Below are 20630 nucleotides of genomic sequence, written 5' to 3' on the forward strand. Positions count from 1 at the left end.
AATAGGTGGGCAGGATCTAAATTTTTAAGTAGGGATGTTCGTGGTGGTTGCATTGCGTGTGCTCTTTCTCTTTGTTTGATCAACTCAGTCGGCCTCATTTCGTTTCGTTATTTTCAATTCAATTTTTATCACAGCCATTTTGAAATTTTTGTTGCCACTGAATGGTTTTTTTTAGTAAATCATAAGTGCCAGCTGTTAGCCCTTCCCCCTTAAATACTTAGGGTTGCCATGTAGATATCATGCAGATTTTTAGATACATATTATATATAGTGTGTGCATGCGGTACGTGATGCACTCAATCGAAATAAAGCGAACTGAAATCAAATCAAATCGATTCGAATCGAATTGAATTGAACGTAAGCTACAGTAATCGTGTGACAAACGTACATACATGCATAATTCATGCGAACAACTTAGGGATTATTTTTGGAAAGGTTTGGAAATTATTGTGAGAATTCCCATGTTTGGTGGAAATTAATCTGTTTTGAAATGTAGAAATGAAACCTTTTGAAGTAATATTCACAAACTAAGAGCCGCATAATTGTACTATTTATTTTAAATATATATTCTAGCTTATATTATTCCCCTTTTAAATGGATTTTATCCTAAGTAGATAAGTTTGTTCATTTATTTTGTATCATCATTTAAAACATTTAAAGTGCAAGTTTTATAATATTTACTTATTCATTACGATTATTTATTTTATGTAAATTCTCCATAAATCCTTTATGCAAACCAGATATCTAAATATTTAAGCAAAGAGAACTAATTTTGCCAGCATGTGAAATTCCCGTCGGCAAATCGCTGGCCAATTTGAAATCCCTTCTGTGAAAAAGGACAATCGGCGGCCAAGACGCCGTCGTCATCGGCGAAGAAGAAGAAGCAGCTGGCATAAGAGAAATATGGATAAATAAAAGGAGCGGCAAGGACCGCAGCACATAAAGGAAAAATATGATTGGGATGCCGAGCCAACGAGCAGTCTCAAAAATGAAAGAGAAAAAAGTGCAGAAAGAAAATAAGGGCCTGCGTCGACGTTGCTCCGCCTAAAGTTGTCATAATTTGCTATATATGCGTTTTTATTTATTTGCCGATCCGTTGCGCACGTTCATAAAAAACGAAGACGTTTCGTCGGATTACTTTATGTGTATTTTTTCGTTTTTTGCTCTCTCTGTCGCCGGAGAGAGCGACTGGTTAGAGGAGCACAGCTATAGGGGTTACAAGCTAACAGTCGCCGATAACATTCGAACTGCAGTCTTATACGCCACTTCCCCAAGCTGTTAGCGATTAACAGGGGCAGAGCGCGAACGGGTGAGAGCTGTGGAGAGCGGCAGAGAAGCTTTCGCTGCTGCGAATTTTGGCGGCCACGACGACTCCTGTTTTTTTTCCGATTCCGATTCGATTCCATAGAGCGCCGTCGACGCTCCGGCTCGCAGGACGTCGCTGCCTCAGTCGCCGCCATTTGCCGCCATTTGCTCTCTTCGACCGCGCGGGGGCGCCACTCGCCACAGAAGCAGCAGCAGCAGTCGCCAAAAAGGACATTCGCTTGCTCCACCACACCACTCGGCTTTCGAGTTTGTCGCCTCTCGGTTTCGGACTCGTTTCGCTTCCAGCCCCGAGATTCCGATTCGATTCCCGATTCCGATTTCGATTCATCAGTTCATAGTTTCAGTCGGCGAGCCAAAAAGCAGCCTGCCAGTCGAGAGCGCCTTTCCCAGAACTCGCAGCCTGAGCCTGAGAGTCCCAGGAATCCCACAAAGATTAGCCAGTCTTTGCCACTTAAAGTCTAACGGTATCGCAGTGCGTTTTTATTACCGCCGCCCCCGCAACATAAATACACACATTCGTACGTATGTATTTGGGCACACGGACACGCGTTGGTGTGCGTGCGGGGGGCGGGGGCATGCGTGCGTGTATGTGTGTGTGTGTGGGCTGAGCGGTCGCGCGTGTTTAATTAATCATAAGATCTACGTCGGAAACCGCGAAACTAAAAAGTAACTCGCCAAAAACACAAAAACAACAACCAAGCCAAAAATTAAAAACAAACAAATAATAATAAAAGAGAAGGAGAAGGAGCGTGTGTGGGAGGGGGACGGCGAGAGGGGGGCCAATGTGCAATAAACTCGAATTTGGAATAAACTCAATCCTGTGCAAAAACTAACGCTCCGCTTTGCCGACGGCATCTGTGAGATAATTTACGCAACCGAAAAGATGGTGACTAAAGGATAGCCAAAATCAGAAGGAAAAGGAGCAAGAAGCGACGAGAATCAAGTGAGTTTTCATAATTTCTTCATTAGTTATAAACAATTTATTAAAGGCTACTAAACTCAACTTCATTTTATATATGTTTTGCATCTGCAACGGACTTAAAGTCTATTAAGTAGTGACAGCGAAATAGCATAAAAATTACTATTTTATGACTTGAGATTCATTTGATTTCAGTTATAAAGTAATTCAAGTAATTTTTACGGCTTGCTTTTTTGCAAATGCGCATTTAAGCTTAGTTTTGTTGTGGTATTAATGGTAATTAGTAAGGATATTTACCACACAATCAGTGAAGTAGTAGTGAAGTAAAAAAATATACAAAAACTATACTTTCATGTAATCTCTTTCTTTATAACGCAAACTAATTTCAACTTAACAATAACCGAACTTAAAGTCGAGGGTACTACAATTTAGTAATACGAATGATACGATGGATCCCCAAAGAAATCATAAAGTAAGGGGTATAGTTTTCCGGAAAGTGAATTCAACTACTTAAATTAAAAGATCATTCACTCTACAATTGATTAGTGAAACTATAATAATATAGCCGATTTAAAAATACTATTGTATCTTGCTTCCCTATTGGTTTTTTTTACGTAATATGCAAATAGTTCTTAGCTTTCGATAATTCTTAGTTTTAGTTCACTTTGGTACTTACTTTGATTTAAGTCTTACTATATTTAGTCGAATATCTCTGAAAACAAGAGACATTGCCGGTAAAACTAAGTTTCGTGTATTCTATTTAAGCCAATGGTCATATATTATTTAAGTCCTGATGGGTGTTGACTCCCCATGACGCACACAAATACGATGCCACTGACCTATGTGATTATATGTTTACGAAATTCAGTTGCCATCCAAATAACCTACAAAATAAGGCATACATATTGCAGAAGATCGAAATTGAGCCCGGGGCTACTTTCCCGAGCAGCACCTCTGCCATTTTCCGTCCTCATTTCCCCGATCCTGGGTGGTAAGATTATTTAACTTTGGCACTTTATGCGAGGACATGCAACTGCAACGGAGCAGCCCGAAAGTTGCATGTTGAGCTTATGTCAAAGCCAACATAAATACAACTGCTTTGTGCCCCAAAGGTGGACGTTGGGCGGGGTCAAGGGGTCGAGAGGAGGCGGGGCACATGGGCGTAAGGAGTCTGTGCTCCAGGATATGACAGGAGCTAAGTGTGTGTGTGAATGAGTATGCGCTTGTTATGCAATGACAACAACATGAGCAAGTCGAACAATATGCCAGGCCAACGGAACAGGAACAAGAACATGTCAAGAAGAAAATTAACACAGAAACTTGTAGGAAATTGCAAATCAAAGGGTGGGGAATGCCTTTCGGAGACATGGCCCATCTGGGGTCAAGCGAAAAGATGACAGGTGTCAAGTCAGTGTGTCAAAGATACACGGATCCATGGAGAGATAAGTTAAAACACTTCAATCAATTGATGCAGCGCATGAGCGGCATTAAGAATGCACTCTGCTGCAAGCCAGATACAAAGATATCAAGATATCAAGGGGCTGAGGAACTTTCCTTGTGCATTTATTGTTTTATTGCTTTAATTAATTTATGAGACGCGCGATTTCATTTCAACGACCAAGAGCGTCTATATGTTTTTTTTTCAACTTTTCTGTTCGTTGGCTTGGCAATAAATTCATTTGTAAAAATTCGAAGCACTTTAGCCAGTCTATCTCTCATTTTTCTCGCCAACCATTTGGCTTTTCGCACCCCCCTTGAATATATTTGATATAAAATTAAATTTATTTTCATTTTAATAATAAAGACACGACGCGGTACCAAAAAAAAAAAAAAAAAACAAGCGAGCCAAGCGGATGAAATATTTATTTTGTGTTATGACAGAAATGTGCGGCCATAGAGGCTGTATAGAAGAAATGTATCTATCAGATACAACCTATCTCCCGCCCGCGACGATAGTGCTCGGCATATTTCGTAGCTTTTGAATGCGAATATTTGGCGAAAATGTTTTTATTATTCGCAGCGTGTTTCTATTATGTAGGCCATTGAAGCTGCCACAGCCAACATGCGAATCTACATATCTGTCTATATATCAATCCATCTAAGCCCCTTCATCCCCCTCGACCCCTTCGTGATTTAAGGTCCTCGAATATTCAGCTATATCATGCATTTCTGCATTTGTGAATTTTCAATTTAATTCCGCTCGCTAATTCGATAAAGCGCATATATTAAATTTTTATTGCCTATTCGCTGCGCAAGTTTATTAGTTGGATGCCATTCTAAATCTATTAGAACCTGCCGGATTTTGAGTTGCTTTTTATAGTTTTCTATCGGGGTAATAAACCAAATTCAATTCATATTCATCAAAACAAATTTGGGCACGGCCAGTTTAAGTTAACTTGCGGAAACGCAAAAATTCGACTGAATTAATAACAAAACCGATTTACTAGATTTGATTAAATTCCCTATCTATATGACTGGCGGCGGAATGTCTAATTATAACTTAAGTAACTGGATAATATATAGGCGCCAATTAACACTGTAATTCGATACGATAAAAGCATTTTAATTTAGTTTTAATTGATCCTATTGTTAAAAATGAATTCAAAAATATAATCGAATTAGGAAATTTATATTTTATTATAATTGTGGGATTTTAATCAGAGGAATGTATAAATTTAAACAATTTAAAACGATTCGATAAAAAAGCAACATGTTTAAACTTCATAAAGGCAATTTTTAACATGTATCGGAATCTTTATGAATTTAACTTAAATCTCCTGGCAAAATTAAACTTAAATTCAAATTAGTAACGTACTATTTTCGTTGTTTTTTTACATGCCAAAATTGGAAGCAAAGCTGAAATATAAAACGCAAATCCCGAATAACAAAAGGTGGCTACTTGAATGCAATTATTTCCTTCGTTTATGAGTAATTAAAATAAGTCGACAGATTGGCAAAATATCAAAAATGGCCAATTCATGTGTGTGGGCGTCGAGAGGGGGGCGTGGCTGGGGGGATAAACAAGTGTCCGTCCAGAAATACATGTGTGTGTGTGTGTGAGTTTGTGGGCCTGTGTGAGTGCCCTGGTACTTTGCATAGATTGTCCACTTTAGATTAAGCCATGAATAATTTATGTGCGTCTCTTATGATTTTAATTGTTTGCAATGGCAGCTTAACAACTCCACCAACCCTGTATTATTCCTTTCAAACAAAAACGAAATGGCACGGAGGAAGAAGCGAGGAACGAGCAGCGGAAAGCGGAGGCAAAAACAAAGTAGCGCCCCAAAAGCAAATGCAAAACAATACAAATTCATCCTACAAGCTTTCCGACCGGACTCCCCTGTCTGTGTGGAGTATCTGTGTGGGCTGCGTGTATCTGTGTGTGTGCTGTGTTGGCTTGGCTATCTGAAGTTGCCTCTGAATTTGCCTTCTTCCCAGGCCATTCATTCATTGCGGACCCTTTTTCTTGCCACGGACACATACACACACAGACACAGCCCTTTGCATGTCCCACACAGATACGCACACACACACACACTTGAGGTGTGTGTGGCGCTTAACCCCCCGCTGGGCTCAACTGGTTGAATTGACCGTCGTCTGGCTGGCAGCGTTCCATTTCGCTTCCTTCTCAAAAATTATATGAAAATTATACCAATTCAACTCATAAAATTTTTTCAGCTTAATAAATTCTGCAGACATTTTGTAAGGGACCCCTGGAAATGAGAATTCTCAACTGGCAACTCGTTGTCGTCATTGGCTGCCCCTTTGCCACGGACATAATTTCGTTTGGGAACAGAGGCTTTTATGCAAAATGGTCAATGCCGAAGTGGCTTTAAATCCCCCTACCACCGCGGACCTGATGTTACACACACATATGCAGCGGGTACATCGGGGGAGCGTTAACCAGACGCAGTTGCCTTGCTTAAGCGAAGCTCATAAATTTGCCTCAAACAATTTCCCACTTTTTTTTTCGCTGCCTCCTCAACCGTTTTTATTTCCCATATTTTCTTTGGCTTTTTTCGGGAAAGTCAATTCGGTGGGAGGAAAAAAGCGTGGGGCTGAGGTTCACCTTTGCCGGAGTTTTTCCATAAGCTTGCCACATGTCAGGTGAAACTGGAGTGGCTATTTATCACACAATCCACTGAAATGAATCACGCTTTTGTGGGAAATACCTAGAGAAGTTTTTATACATTACATACATATATGGCCATTGCCATAATAATGATTGAAGAAACAAATTTTACTTGCTAGTTATCATTATTCCGAACTTCGTACTTTAATTTCGTTGTAATTTTCGTCAGTCTGTCAGAATTGGCGCTTTCTGCCCGAAAATCTTCCAATAAAGTGATGGCCGTCGATGGACTGGCAGTCTTTCGTGTTCGATCGACGGTTGAAACAACAGACTTCAATCAAGATCTCGCATTCCCATTTCCCTTTCCCCGCCAAATAGACTTCCAAAGTGTCTGTTTACGTTTGGGTTCGGGTTCATTCATTCGATGGCTCCCAAAACAGAGCAATCCAATTGGCCCCGGATATATGCACTAGGCCATCAATCAATCAAGCGAATTGCAATGAATTTTGATCAATATCCGCTAAAGGGAACTTCGGAGGGATACGAAAAACAGCATATACATACATATATACTCAACCATAATTCACGATTTGAACGAATGATTGACACCGTGTTGATTCCGGAGTTTGCTTGAAAGAGCGTGTCTAAGAGATCCGAAAGATTTAGAGTTCCTTTCGCGAGGCTGGGACCACCTGCTGACAGGAAACTTTGGCTATTCTATTCCAATTTTCCCCGGGCTTTTCCGTGGAGTGACAATGGAATTGAAAGCTTGAAACTTTTTTGATGGAATCCCACCGCAGACTTGTGGAACTTCTTAAAGCTTCTGGGGAGATGGGTTGCCGGGGCAATTGCGGAAGTTTTATGTTTTTGGCTGTGCGTAAATCGCTCAAGAAATCAGCTCAAGTGGAATAAGTTGTGGCCCGGCTCACTTGAGTTTCGGTTAACACTTTCGCTCAGGCCCAGACTTCAATTCTTAGGGGCCAACTCCACCTCAAACTATCCCACCGCCCCTCTCCATTAAACAAATTGATTTCCGATGAGCCCATCGCCCATTGATAGAAATAGTGGAGTCGATATGTGTGCGCGTCGATGAGTTCGAGTGCGTCGAATCGATATTGCCACGCATCCGAGTACGGCTACTATTGTATCTCTATCTGTATCGGCATCTGTATCTGTATCTGGCGAGTGTTTACCTTTGCCAATAAATTCTCTTAATTGCCGGGAAATAATCATAAAGCAATCGGCCGTAATGCGGATGGGATAGCCATGCAAGCCTTATTTTCTGGGCGCTTCTGGGATTCGGTTTTCGGGGGAATCGAGAATTTGTGGCCCTGTTGAAAGTGTAACTCAGAAACGTTGTGGAATTATGTTGAAATCGATTTGCTACGAAATTTATGCGGCGCGTACGTTGAACATTTTAGTTGCTATTGGGCAACCAGGTTAGAAAGTACACCCCCAAGTTGGCCATTCATACACCATCTCATGTCCGACAGAATGTGTACAAATTCGTAGTCAAGTTCGTTCCAGGATGCCAACTACCAGGAAGTACATGAACAACTGGTGGTTTCTGGGAGTTCGCTGTGTTATCCTAATCTTGGGTCGACGATTCTACACCACACGGCGATCAAATACCCGGCTATCCCTGGACTTTCCCAGTTTTACCAAAATACCTGATGAACGAACCAAAAGGAAATAGTCAATACTTCTGTGTAGAGGGATATATTGGGGAGATGTCTAGCAATGGGATTAACTCAAGTGTATCAAGTGTGAAAATGCTGTTTCGCAACACCTGAGGGTGATCATTCTATTTAACTTGAGTGGGTCCATAAGTCGATAGCCGATATCTGCCGGCGTCAGTTAAATTACGTGGAATAATCCGAGAGATTCGAGGCAAAAATTCAATCATCTAGGTAGGCTCAAAGTTATGCTGAGTGATTCCGTGTAATAAATCAATAAATTACCCCCTCTCATGCGAACGCCTGATGCAAAACTCTTTTCGGTTCCTCCAACCCGGTCAAGAGTCCACGACAATCTCCGTAATATCCAAATTGTCTCTCCAGCCGCGAGTCCAGATCGTGGACTACTATTAAATTATACGCGACTAACCATATGCGCCCTGTTCATTTATTCAACGTCTAAAATTGCGACACGCCGCTATTCATATATTCAAAAATTTATCATAAAGTCTGACCGGGCACTCCTTACGTGACGATCCGGCCATATGCATATATCGCGGAAAATAACACTGCCCAGCTGGACTTTTTCCGGATTCCGGATCGAGGTGTTATATTTTAAATTCAATTAGCCAATTATATAAATTTTATCATATTAAAATGACTTCTACAACATTAAGATATTTTCCATCATTATTTTAATTGTTTTGCACCGCAGTTTACAAACAAGTACATTTGTTGTTCAGTGTTATTGATAGGAAAATGGGGAAATGTGCGTTTTTTACAAGATTTTCCCTATATCTTCTCCCCTTTCGTTGCCAGGGTGCAGTCCATGTTCAGACTTCAGCGGCTATTGGGATCAGGAGGTGAGCGCTTCCGATCGAGAGGATAATGTGTTCAATATTTCGCAACCGCATCAATTACCGTGGAACTGGTGGCACCAGGAGCGGCAGCGGGGAGCGGGAGAGGGACCGGGATCGGGACAGGGATCGTGATCGAGATCGGGAAAGGGACAGGGACACCCTGCTGGCCAAGGAACTGGATGCGGATAGCAATAACAATGGTACCGAGCCGCAAATGGAGGCGGAAGCAGTCCCGGAATCCGATACGGAAAGAGAAACGGCCGAGGAGCGCGGCGAGGAACAGGAGCCGGAGAACAGCAACGAGGCACTGGATCTCTCGCTGATCTCGTCCGGCGGTCGGGAATCACTGCCGGGCAGTGGTCACGTTTCGCTGGAGGCTCTACAACATACCAAAGTGGCGGTGGCCCAGTTTGCGGCCACTGCGATGGCGGGAAACCACCAGTCCGCCGATCTGGCCATGGTGCAGTCCACCATCTTTAATGTGCAGCGGCAGCATCTGATGCAGCTACAGCTCATCCAACACCTGCAGAGTCAATTGAAAAGGGCCGAGGCAGCCGCCTTGGGTAGGCACTCTCACAGCGATGAGGAGGAGGAAGAGCCGGAGCCAGAGCCGGAACCTAAGAAGCAGCCCACCAATGGCCTGAAGGAGGAGTTGGAGCTGGAGCAGGGTCCGGAGTCAGAGCATGATCAGGAGTCGCGGCGGGAGGAGAATTCAAAGACTGACAAGAGGGGAACTGAGGACAGAAAGGCAGAGCCAGAGGGTTACCAATCCATGATGTGCGACATAAGCTCGAGTCTGGCATCGAGCATCATTACCAACCACGATCCCCCGCCAGCCCCAAACGAGCCCAATTGCCTGGAGATGTTGCAACGGAGAACGGAGGAGGTTCTCGACTCCGCATCCCAGAGCTTACACGCTGCTCAGATGCAAGAGGAATACTCGGAGTATGCCTCCAAAGAGGCTCAAAGTCGCGGTGAGATCTTTAAGCATCGCTGCAAGTACTGCGGCAAGATCTTTGGCAGCTACTCGGCCCTGCAGATACATCTGAGATCACATACCGGTGAACGTCCATTCGTTTGTAATGTTTGCGGAAGTAAATTCACCACGAAAGGCAATCTGAAGGTTCACTACCAGCGGCATACGCAGATCTTTCCGCCAATGCTGCTGCCACCAGGAGTGGCGCCCAACGTGGGTCATTCGGGTCAGGGGCAAGTCCAGGGCGAGCAGTATCCCATTCGCCTGCCTTTTGCGCCACCAGTAACACCTGTGGGTCAAGAGCAGCATCACAATCAAGCTGAGGAGCCGGAGGAGATTAGACAGGAGATTCCAATTCCGCAGGCAGAAGATCTCAGCAAGCCAATGGTTAAGGAAAAGGAGAAGTCCCACTCTCCCGTGGAGCGTGTCAAGACTCCCAAAGAAGTCAAGACAGATGCACCACTGCCGTCATCAGAGAAACCTGAAAAAGAGGTCTCCAAGCCGGTGGTGACCTCGTCACGACGAAATGGTTCTGTGCGGAAGCGACAAACAAGTGCTGTAAGCCCGCCGCAAGAGGATAGGGAACGGGATCTTGTCGAGCACTTGCACATAGCCAAGCTGGTAAGGCGCTCCTCTGCCAGCAGAGATTCACAGCCGGCGGAGTACTCCCTCGCGCAAATGGAGCGCATTATCGACAAGTCATGGGAGGATCTGATTGAGATCGACAAGACTTCGGAGACCTCGAAGCTGCAACAGTTGGTGGACAACATCGAGAACAAGCTGACCGATCCCAACCAGTGCATCTTCTGCCAGAAGGTTATGTCCTGTCGCAGTTCCCTGCAAATGCATATTCGCACCCATACCGGAGAGCGTCCGTTCCGTTGCAAGATCTGCGGCAGGGCTTTCGCCACGAAGGGCAATCTTAAAGCCCACATGAGCATACACAAGATCAAGCCGCCGATGAGGAGTCAATTCAAGTGTCCGGTGTGCCATCAGAAGTTCTCCAACGGCATCATCCTGCAGCAGCACATTCGCATCCACACCATGGACGATGGCAGCGGTGGTCAGGGAGCCCCTCCCGGCAATCCTGGCGAGGCTGAACGGCTGGGTATCGAAGATCAAAACTCGAACAAGTCCCTGGGCACTTCGGATACATTGGATTTCTCCACCACCATATCGGATCATTCGGGTCAAAGATCCGAGTCCTCGCAGGGCGGAGATTTTGATGAGTTTATGACCATGGACAGCACGGATGACTCCAGGGATAACTCAAGTGCAGCCACAGCCACGCCTCATCCTCTAGAGAGAGAGAGGGATAGGGAGAAGGAGCGGGAGCGGGAGAGAAGGATCCCCAACGATGGCTCTGATGAGAGATCCCACTCCAATCCTGACTTAACTGGAGGCCGCAGCGAGAGTGGTGAAATGCCAGCCATGGATCTCTCTTCACCCTCTTCCAACTCGGGTCGTATCTTCGCAGCTGGACTGGCTAACGGAGCTGCTGGTGGAGGATCTGGAAATGGTGGTCTTCCCATGCTCGGAATGCCCATGCCTCCAAATCTTCTGCTCATGGCAGCTGCTCGCGAAGAAATGCACGCTCTAGGTCACGCTCACGCCAAATTTCCCCTGCTGCCCTTTGGTCCACTTGGATTTATGGGTAAGTTATCAATACTCTATTATATTATTTTGGGGCTTAAAAAAATATCATGGTCTGATTCATATAAGGAGCTTTGAAAAATCTTGATTACTTTGGTACTTCACTATGAATCTACCCACCTAATTAAAAGCAATACAGAGCTTATAGTTTGCTCTTTGTCGCGTCCAACGATATAAAAATAAATCCGGCAAATTGCGTATCTTTTGGCCGCCACACTTGGCATTAACTTTCTTCGCCGTCCTCTTCGGGGATGCGAGATGACAAAGCCCCTTTGTCTGCCACCTTTGACCCCGTCAGCGTTTGCCAAGCAACTCGCTGTGGAAGTGCGATAAATCTGCGATCTGGGCGCGACATAACTCAATTGGACCGAGACAAAGCATCCGCCGAGCACTTCGCATCGCTCCACCCAGCTCCATCCCAATCCATGTCTGATATGCCTATGCCAAATTCCGCAATTTATTTATAAACATTGGCGCATTCCCGATTCGTGGCGCAAGAGGCACAAGCGATCGGATCGAGTAGCGATCTGTCGCCTCATTATGTCACAACCTTTTACGCGGATGGATATTTATTATCTCCGATCGCATCGAGCCACATTCGGCAGCACGTGGCGGGAATTATGTGTCCCCCACTGACCTCGCAAGTAACTCTTTGTCTGCATCCCGCCCTCATCCGCAGGTCTGCACCCGCCCCCCAATGTGTGCAATCTCTGCTTTAAGATGCTGCCCAGTTTGGCCGCCTTGGAGAGTCACTTGCAGAGCGAACATGCCAAAGAACCGGCGACGGGCCACGCCCACCGCCCACAATGCAGCGATGCTGGATCGCCGTATGGAGCAAAGGTAAGTGCAATAATATCGATTAAGATATGGGATCACTATGCTTGCTAATCCACGCCGTGATAAGCGACATATCGCCATGATCCAATTTATTAAATGTTGTGAAAGCATTATATAAATGGTTTATAGAAATGCTTGTGGAATACATAATAGTTCTCTTTATCCACAATAATAAGATGGACTACTTGGAAATTAGTACTTCATTACGTGTTACTGACTTGAACTCCACTTATTTTTCCCGGTGAGATTTCCCTTTCCGACGCAACCCACTAATCACTTCCATAGTTAACCATGGGGCAGCATTCCCTGCCCCAATATGGTAGCACTTACATCACATCCAACTAGCCTAATCCCACCTCAACTCTCGCTTTGAGAACCAGTGCCATCTGTCAGTGAGAGTCTTGCCTTGGTCATGATTAATTAAAATGTTCACGGGTTCAGCTCGCTCCTTGGGGTTGTCTTGATTTGGCCAAATATGGTTGGAGCACACGGTCCGTTTTGGCTGCGACCATACAAATTATGAGCACATTATTAATTGCCCGGCGTGTTCGTCACTGGATGGGTATTACTATGAAAGAAATTGTGGCCAACTTGCATAGCTTTGCCTTAATTGTTGGCGTTCCGCTTTGCAGCCGCCAATCGACCAAGTTGTTGGGGCCAGGCAACCCAGACTCACGGATTCAGTTCGTCGGCGGAGAGAGCTTTAAGTGCCCGGATTACATCGCCCAACAATGCCAATTATTTATTAAAGTGCGTTCGCTGCTCCGATGTTCGGATGGAGTGGTTCTGCGGTGGCTGTCCATAATTTAAGTACAAATGCTAGTATTAATATTTATTTCTGGCCGGGGCACGCAGTGCGGCATTGTCCCGCTATGACTAATGACATCGTTCATTATGGCACACATTCTTGGAGTAATTCCAAAACTGAAACTTAGTGTCTCCGCACAGGGACGGAATTTGAGCAGTCCTCGCAGCTGGGTGCTTTTAGTTGGATAAAGATGCCTTTTAAAAAGAATTTTTGGTTTTCAGAAATATACTTAGGAGAGCTCTCTGTATTTGACAATCCCTTGAACCGCTCCTGTGCTTCCTATTGTGGCCAAAACGCAAGTGTAGTGTAAATGTCATAACATTTTTAGTTGGTAATCAGCAAGTCTCTGCTGGGGTGTGCCCCCCTTTTCCCCAACGCCCCCCAAGTTTTGCCGCAGACAGCATTTGTACTTCTTTGGCTGCGGAGCGGCCACGTTCCGTTTTGCTCGCTTAGCACATTGTTGATGATCTAGAGCAGACGAGCATCGGATCGGGTTGGTCTGGGGATGGGGTTATCCCATGCAGATGGATGCAGGGGGATTGTGACAGGCAATGGAGGTGGGGCTGGGAATCGGCATCATCTTTTGGGCTTGAAATTTCTAAATGATTCAAAAATCTTAAGTAATTACGAGAATGCATTATGATGATGCGAAATTTACGACTCCGTCTGGTATGTTTTCACTCTGGATCGCGGCGAAATGATGAAAACGAAGGGCTTTTCGGGGCTATAGAGGATTGGGTTGGTTTGAGAGATATAGAGGAGCCTGTGCCGGATCGGTGACGGTGTGTGCGATGCATTCAATGCAAATAAATTATGCTACGCTTTATGCAAAATTATTTAATCTTTTGTTCGTCGCGTCGGCTGGGGACAACAGAACAGAGCACTACATAGTTGGATTCGACTCCCCTCGCACACAGATTCCCCCCTTTTTTTTTTGGCGAACATTTGTTTTGCCATAAAAATATGAGACCCGGCGGCATCGTCTGCGCGAGATAATTAGTTGGCATTATTACACGCGATGGCATAGAAAAATTGTAAATTATGTTTTTGGCTCTCACTCTCCGCGAAAATAATATTATTAGGAGGCGCGAGGCTGCCGCATCGGAATGAACGGCACATTTAGCCGAAAATGCGCAGAAATTAGCGCCCGTCGCTGAAAGTATCTCGCCCTGTAATATTGTACATCATCGCATTTCAGCTCACTCTCAATCCAAATCTGTTCGCAAAGAAGCCGCCTTCGTCGTCGTCCTCCTCGTCGTTGGGTGAAAAGTTGCCGGAGTCATCCAATCCGCCCTTTCCCGCTGAAAATCCCCCAGCAACGCCCATCAAAGAGGATCCCGATCAGGAGCAGTTGATGGTGGAGGAGGGTGCTTCGGCTGGAGAAGGATCTGGCACTGGAGCCACCTCGAATTATCCCCAGGAGGCCGGTGATGCAGAGCAGTCGCTGATGAAGATGCAGCTCCGTAAGTCTCTAGCGAGGATAAACGAGCTCATTTCCGCAATCCTAAGAGTTTCTCTCCATTAGATGCCCATCGTTTTCCTGCCAGTCCCCTCGACTTTCAGCAGGCTCTGATGTCCGCAGGACCTCCGACCTCTAGTTTGGATCCGCCGGTGAATAACAAGCACTTTTGCCACGTCTGCCGAAGGAACTTCAGTTCGAGTTCCGCACTCCAGATCCACATGCGCACCCACACGGGCGACAAGCCCTTCCAGTGCAATGTGTGCCAGAAGGCTTTCACCACCAAGGGGAATCTGAAGGTACAGTCAAGAATTAGAGCTTCTCGTTCCAGCAATTTACTCAACTGAGTTCCCCTGCTTGTCCATTTTTGGGATTTCTATGTTTTCTAGGTACATATGGGCACTCACATGTGGACGAATCCGACTTCGCGGCGGGGTCGTCGAATGTCCTTGGAGCTACCCATGCGACCTGGTCCAAACTCGGGCCAAGGTCATCCTGGATCCAGTGCAGAGCAGGAGTTCATGCAGAGACGACCGGAGCTCTTTTTTCCCTACCTGCCGCCCTTCTTTAACGGATTGCCACCAAAGGTAATTATTAGATGCACTCTTCTTCCGCTTTATCTGTTAACTGATAAAGAATATTTAGTTTGTTTATATTACTAGTATACAAGTATGTTATATTATTTGCAATTTGTTGGTTGTTCTTATACTTTTTCCGTATAGCCTGGGGAACTCAGTCCCGGCGCCTTTCCCAATATTCCCCCGCCTCCCTTCGCCAACGGCGGGAAATATCCCTATCCGCCCGGACTCCTCGGCTTCCCAGGCTTCCTGGCCCAGCATCCTTACGGCCTAGAGCGGAGGAGCAGCAGCAAGTCACCCACGCCCGAGCCGGCTCAGAGTCCTGCCCTGCGGGAAGAGGAGGGATCCGGCAATATCTGGCATCCACTGAGTCGCATCAAGGTGGAGAACAATCAAAACGAGTCCATGGGTGGCTTTAACGAGCAGGAGGATCAGGCTGAGACGGAGACCACTGGAGGGGACAACGACGAATCGGAGTCCAGGGATGCGGAGAAGTAACGTGGATGATGAGAAGCAGATGAGATCTTAGTCTTGGAACACACATGGTTTTTGTGGAGTACATATCTTGAGCATTACCCTACGCTAAGCTTCTACTAGCACTGACACAAACTCAAACACCACCACCCACACACTTATACGAATATATCCTTTGTGTCTATACATATATATATACATAGTACGGTTAATTGATAGCGATCTTCAAGGCATTTAAATGCATTAAGTTTAGCCGGTAAGTTGTAAAAATAGCAGATCGAGGAACGAACTTGGCTGGAGAAGTATCTTCAACCGGATCAGGCAGACTGCAAGGTCGGAACTTAACTAATTTTATGGCTATACTTAGATATATTTAACTACATATACCGATAAATACACGTAATGTAAACTGTGGTAGTTGCATATAAAAAATTGAAATTGAAGCCCGAAAAAAAAACAGCGCGACAAAAATGATCAAAAATAAAGCCGGCATGCGAAATTGCAAAGAAAACTCGCTGACGTTTCTTTTCCGGGAAGTGGGCAGCATACCAAATGGAATTGGGTATCGCATTTACGATGGATTCAATAAATTCATGCAAATTGGCAGCTTTGGTAAGTGCGCCTCCTTCGATCGTGCCACATGCCACGCGCATCCCATTCATCATCCCATTCCCTTCGGGAAGACGCCCTCGCCACGAGGCATCCCCCATCGCCATCCAACAGATGTTTTCTTTTTGATTCATTTGCCCAGAAATGGGTGTTTGGTCAAAGTGCCTCGCACAGATACTTTGCGTTGTCGCAAAACTTTTAATTATTGTCTTGTCATTTTGGCAGTGCCTCCTCTTCCCGCGACGACAATGCAACAAATAATAATTTCTAGACCGCAACAACTTGATGTCGCCGCGAATTATAAATGTTCGCCAAATATGACAGCCGTTGTCTGCCAAAACAATAGACTATAGGCTATATAGACTCGATCCGATGCAACCAAATCGGATTCCCGGGCGAGTGGCACATGTGGGGCACAGGGTGAAAATAAATACCCCATGAAATAATACGAACTAATAGAAGGAACAAAAGATTGATGACAATAGCACGCAATACTGCTTCCTTATTAAGATAATTTAATTTTTGAATTAATATTAATTACTTCGTACCCACAACTTTGTAGAAGACAAATACTAATTATCTCTTCCTAAAAGATTTAATAGGAAAATGTAAGTTCAGATTTATTTGACTTTAAATGCGACTCATTTAGGTAAATGATAGAGTATAATTAATAAGTGCGAGTCTCCGCATTTTTTGATTAAAGTCTCTCAAAATGAAACATTACTATTTTCTTTAGACAAACACTGCGAGTTCCAGCCAACAACTTGCATATAAACACCTCCAAAGATTGCAACCCTCTGTTTTGCACGAATGTTGCTTTGTTGGCAATTCCATTTTCCACAATGTTGCACTTTTCCCGAGAATTTTAGCTCATTTCATGGGCGCACATATTTCATATGCGGCCATAAAGTGTCTTGAATGGCAAAAAGTGGGGGTTGTAGATCTGGGACTATTAACAGCCCCACGGCTGGAGCCATTAACTTTGGTCTGACAAGGGGAAGGCGGTGGTGGTGCTGCTAACGGTGAAGGAATCCCACCTCCTGCAACGAAATGGGCGATGAGAAATTGTGCCATGTCTGGCCGGGATCTCTGGCTAAATTTCAAGATCACCCCAAAAGGGCGCAGACAAAATTTTCATGATCATAATTCGCCCGCCGGTTGGCAGCCGTCGGGGATCTTAATAACCTCATTTCGTTTCTAGATCTGCTCCTAGATTCTATCTTCGGGCTGCATTATATTTATTCTGCGTGCAATTTGTTTGATCTGTGCGCGTAATTAACTCTGTCTGCATGCAACGCGTCGTCCGAAAACGGTCTATGAATAATAACCCAGCCAGCCCCAACTTCGTTGGATGAATATTATTTCGCGGATCCCGGGGAATTATGATTCTTCGTTTGATGGCCACCAAGATGGAGAGAGCTCGCTCCCATACCGTAGCGAACTTTGAAGTGTGTCTAATTGGGCGCCAGTTAAACGAGTCCCAGTTTCCACTTGTTGGTAAAATATGGAATTAATTGTGATTAAACTATTTCTAAAACTTTGCTCAGAAAAGTTAGACTTGATATTTTAATTATAAAATTCATTCTAATTACCTTTATTTATTTTATAAACATTTATACCAATCTACTTAGAGTTGTGCATACTTGCGGTGCGCCTATAAATATAAGTGTGTCTAATTGGGCGCCTTGGAAAGGAAAGTTGATAGTTGGGCGGGCGGTGGAACCACCGTTAGTCCCCGGGGTAAGAAAAGCCACTGCAATCGACACTGCAGTTTTATTGATATGAAAATGGGAATGGTCGCTCGTCTCCAGAGAACAAGCGGCCATCGTGTAGCGCGTTTTATGGCACCCACAAATTCCGTGCTAATTGTTGCACCGCGAATCTCCGAACTGGTTTTGCAAGCCACAACCTTCGGCGCACTGCATCCTCCGCCCTCGAGTAGTTTGCTTCAATTTTGCCTCAATTATTTCGCTTGTTTGTTTATGGAGGAATCTTTAATCTCGGCGCTGGTGTCGCTGCCAGCCTTGACTCCTTGACTTGCCTTGGCTCCTGCTGCCGCTCACATGCGTGGCCAAGATCTAGACAACACCTACGATGGACATGGATGGAGGAGGGATAGCGTTCCCTCTCCATATCTATGATCATCCACGAAGGGAGGCGGTGTGGCAAGAGGCGGAGGATGCTGTGTGCTGAACAAGTGTTTCGAAAAATGGATTATTCATGTTGTCCTTGCGAGGCATTCGGCGGCTTTTGCCAGGGTTGCTGCTGCAGTTGTTGCTGCTGCAAGTTGCAAGTTGCTCTTGTGTCACGGTCTCCCTGTTTCGCCGTTGTCATTGACTCTGAGGTTTCTGCTGTTGTTCGGGATTGAAGATCGCTGACTGGTTGGGTTTTCCTCAAGATGGAGTCACTGATTGTGAAAGGTTTCAGTGAGGGGTCTGCTGAGAGTTACTTGCACATGTGAAATATGAGATATAATTTTTTGGCATTTCTAATTCTAGATAAATCTAAATGTAATATCACTTCTTTCTAATGTTTTTTCTATTCACCCATGTTCTATTAGCAGACGCACACGGTTTATTTACCCATCTGGCTAAATATATCTGGCTCTTCGCCGCATCCACATAGCTGGTCCTAATAAATTTATAAAGCCTGATATTATCGCGGCATCGTAATCGTAACTCACTCTCCTCACCCCGCAAATGGAGTTCGAGTTGGAGTTCCAGATAGAGCGGATGGGGCTGTGGCATCATTTGCATTTGAAGGAAACGATGCCACACGTACAGAACGGAGTGGTATCTTCCATGAGAAGTATCTTCATAAGAAGCGTTATGGGCATCATAATGATGATGCTCAATTGCAGCTCACGGCGAAAGGCATTCCCAGATCGATTCTAATTTGGAGGCGTTAAGGTGTGAAAATACCTACAGCCTGGGGCAGCTTGGGGAATTGATGGGGGCGCTGAAAATGTGGATGCAGGAACTCTGTATGGGGATTCCCCCCACATCCATCTGTCTATATGTCTACGGTGGCACTCGAAAGATGCTGCCAAGTCTGGCTGTCATTAGCGGTATTCAAATCATAACATAAATACACTTGTCGTCTGTCGAGGGCTCTTTCTTTCCACCTTCCCCATCCCCATCCGCTCACCCAGAGGATTATGACAGGCCCGATAGAGAAGAGTCTGTCTGTCTGGCTGTCTTCTCGCATCTGACTTGTGTCTTGTGGCACAGGCAACTTGTTGGCTGCATTTCATTTTGATAACTTGTCAAAATAGTCTGGAGCTCGAGTGGCATGATAAATGCGGCCAGACAGCGCAAAAGCCGCTGACAAAGTGTTGAATGCCAGTGCCACTTTATTATTGCCATTAAGCGAATGCCGCCCTTTTTGGCTGGCCTTGCCAGTTGGCTTTACGACCCAGCTGGGTGGTTGCATATGCAACATTGGTGGCATAAACTTGTCAGGCAATCTCATAAAATCGCCCGCATCCCACCCTGCGCCTGGTTGATCAGAAACCGAACATTTTACCTTCCCCAAAAGGTAATTCCCTCATGGACAGCCGACCGAAATATTGTTGTAATATTTGCCAAAATTATTTGCTGGTCAGCGGGTATCGATTCGGTGGAAATAGCCGAGACACTTGGAGAAAAGTCTTTCTAGATAGCGCTGATTAATTGGTTTTTATACTACTCCAATTAGCTATCTTATTTTCTAGGCTAGAGAATTATTAATTAGGTCTGGAATTTAATTAAAAAGTTCTAAAATTATTTTATTTTAGCAAAACTAGTATAAAGTAAAAGATACTATTAAGTTATAAAATGTGAACTTTGTATCTGAACTTTTTTGGACTTTAATAAGGAAAAGGTCTTATTTTATGTATATTTGTTTATATTTATAATTCAATATTATTTTGTTAGTGCAAATCCAGTCCTTCCCCAGCCATCGCCACTTACCTTAATGTTCCCGGCTGATTGGAATATGATATCGAAATCGGGTTTTATGGCGGCTCAGCTTTTATTTATTTACAAGTCGAATTTCGACCTCTCAACTCCCGCGGGACGCATCTCATAGTCCTCCACCCTCCGCCCACTGCCCGCTGCCCCGCCCATCCCACATCCTGGCGAGTTCAACTAATAAAGTCCTCTCGTGCCGAGGCTTCTGCTTTGCGGGACATGGCTTAATTTGTTAGACGTTATCGCTTCCGCTTAAAGCCAACTGCCGGCGAGTGCAACAAAATGCATTTGCTAGTTGCAACTGCAACTTGTTCTGTGCTTTAAGGGGGGAAGTGAGGGGTGGACAGGCGGCACGGTCACGTACAGCGTGCAATAAGCGCAACATATTCGCATGTTGTCCGATCGAAGCAGTCGCGTTATCGATACTTGCGTGG

The 20630-nt window shown here is 44.9% G+C and overlaps 1 protein-coding gene across 2 annotated transcripts; it reads left to right on the plus strand.

The window, feature by feature from the left end:
- Positions 1–1421: 1421 nt before the first annotated feature.
- Positions 1422–16139, plus strand: LOC6612148 (homeotic protein spalt-major). Of its 2 annotated transcripts, none has more exons than XM_002036629.2 (7): positions 1422–2268; positions 8812–11482; positions 12161–12321; positions 14325–14589; positions 14652–14884; positions 14975–15172; positions 15308–16139. In XM_002036629.2, exons 2-7 carry the CDS (start codon positions 8881–8883, stop codon positions 15659–15661), a joined length of 3813 nt encoding a protein of 1270 aa, XP_002036665.1. In that variant the 5' UTR covers positions 1422–2268; positions 8812–8880; the 3' UTR covers positions 15662–16139. The 2 variants fall into 2 exon arrangements, with proteins under 2 accessions (XP_002036665.1, XP_032581606.1); XM_032725715.1 differs by lacking the exon at positions 1422–2268 and adding an exon at positions 7702–8226.
- Positions 16140–20630: the final 4491 nt, after the last annotated feature.

This window comes from Drosophila sechellia, chromosome 2L, assembly GCF_004382195.2.
Source record: "Drosophila sechellia strain sech25 chromosome 2L, ASM438219v1, whole genome shotgun sequence".
In the NCBI taxonomy this organism is placed as follows: domain Eukaryota; kingdom Metazoa; phylum Arthropoda; class Insecta; order Diptera; family Drosophilidae; genus Drosophila; species Drosophila sechellia.

Bases quoted from the DNA above. Each gene is read 5' to 3' on its own strand.
- LOC6612148 (XM_002036629.2), top strand. From the start codon at position 8,881: ATGTGTTCAATATTTCGCAACCGCATCAATTACCGTGGAACTGGTGGC. The intron at 14,885-14,974 runs GTACAGTCAAGA...TATGTTTTCTAG, and splicing joins CCACCAAGGGGAATCTGAAG to GTACATATGGGCACTCACAT. The intron at 15,173-15,307 runs GTAATTATTAGA...TTTTCCGTATAG, and splicing joins TTAACGGATTGCCACCAAAG to CCTGGGGAACTCAGTCCCGG.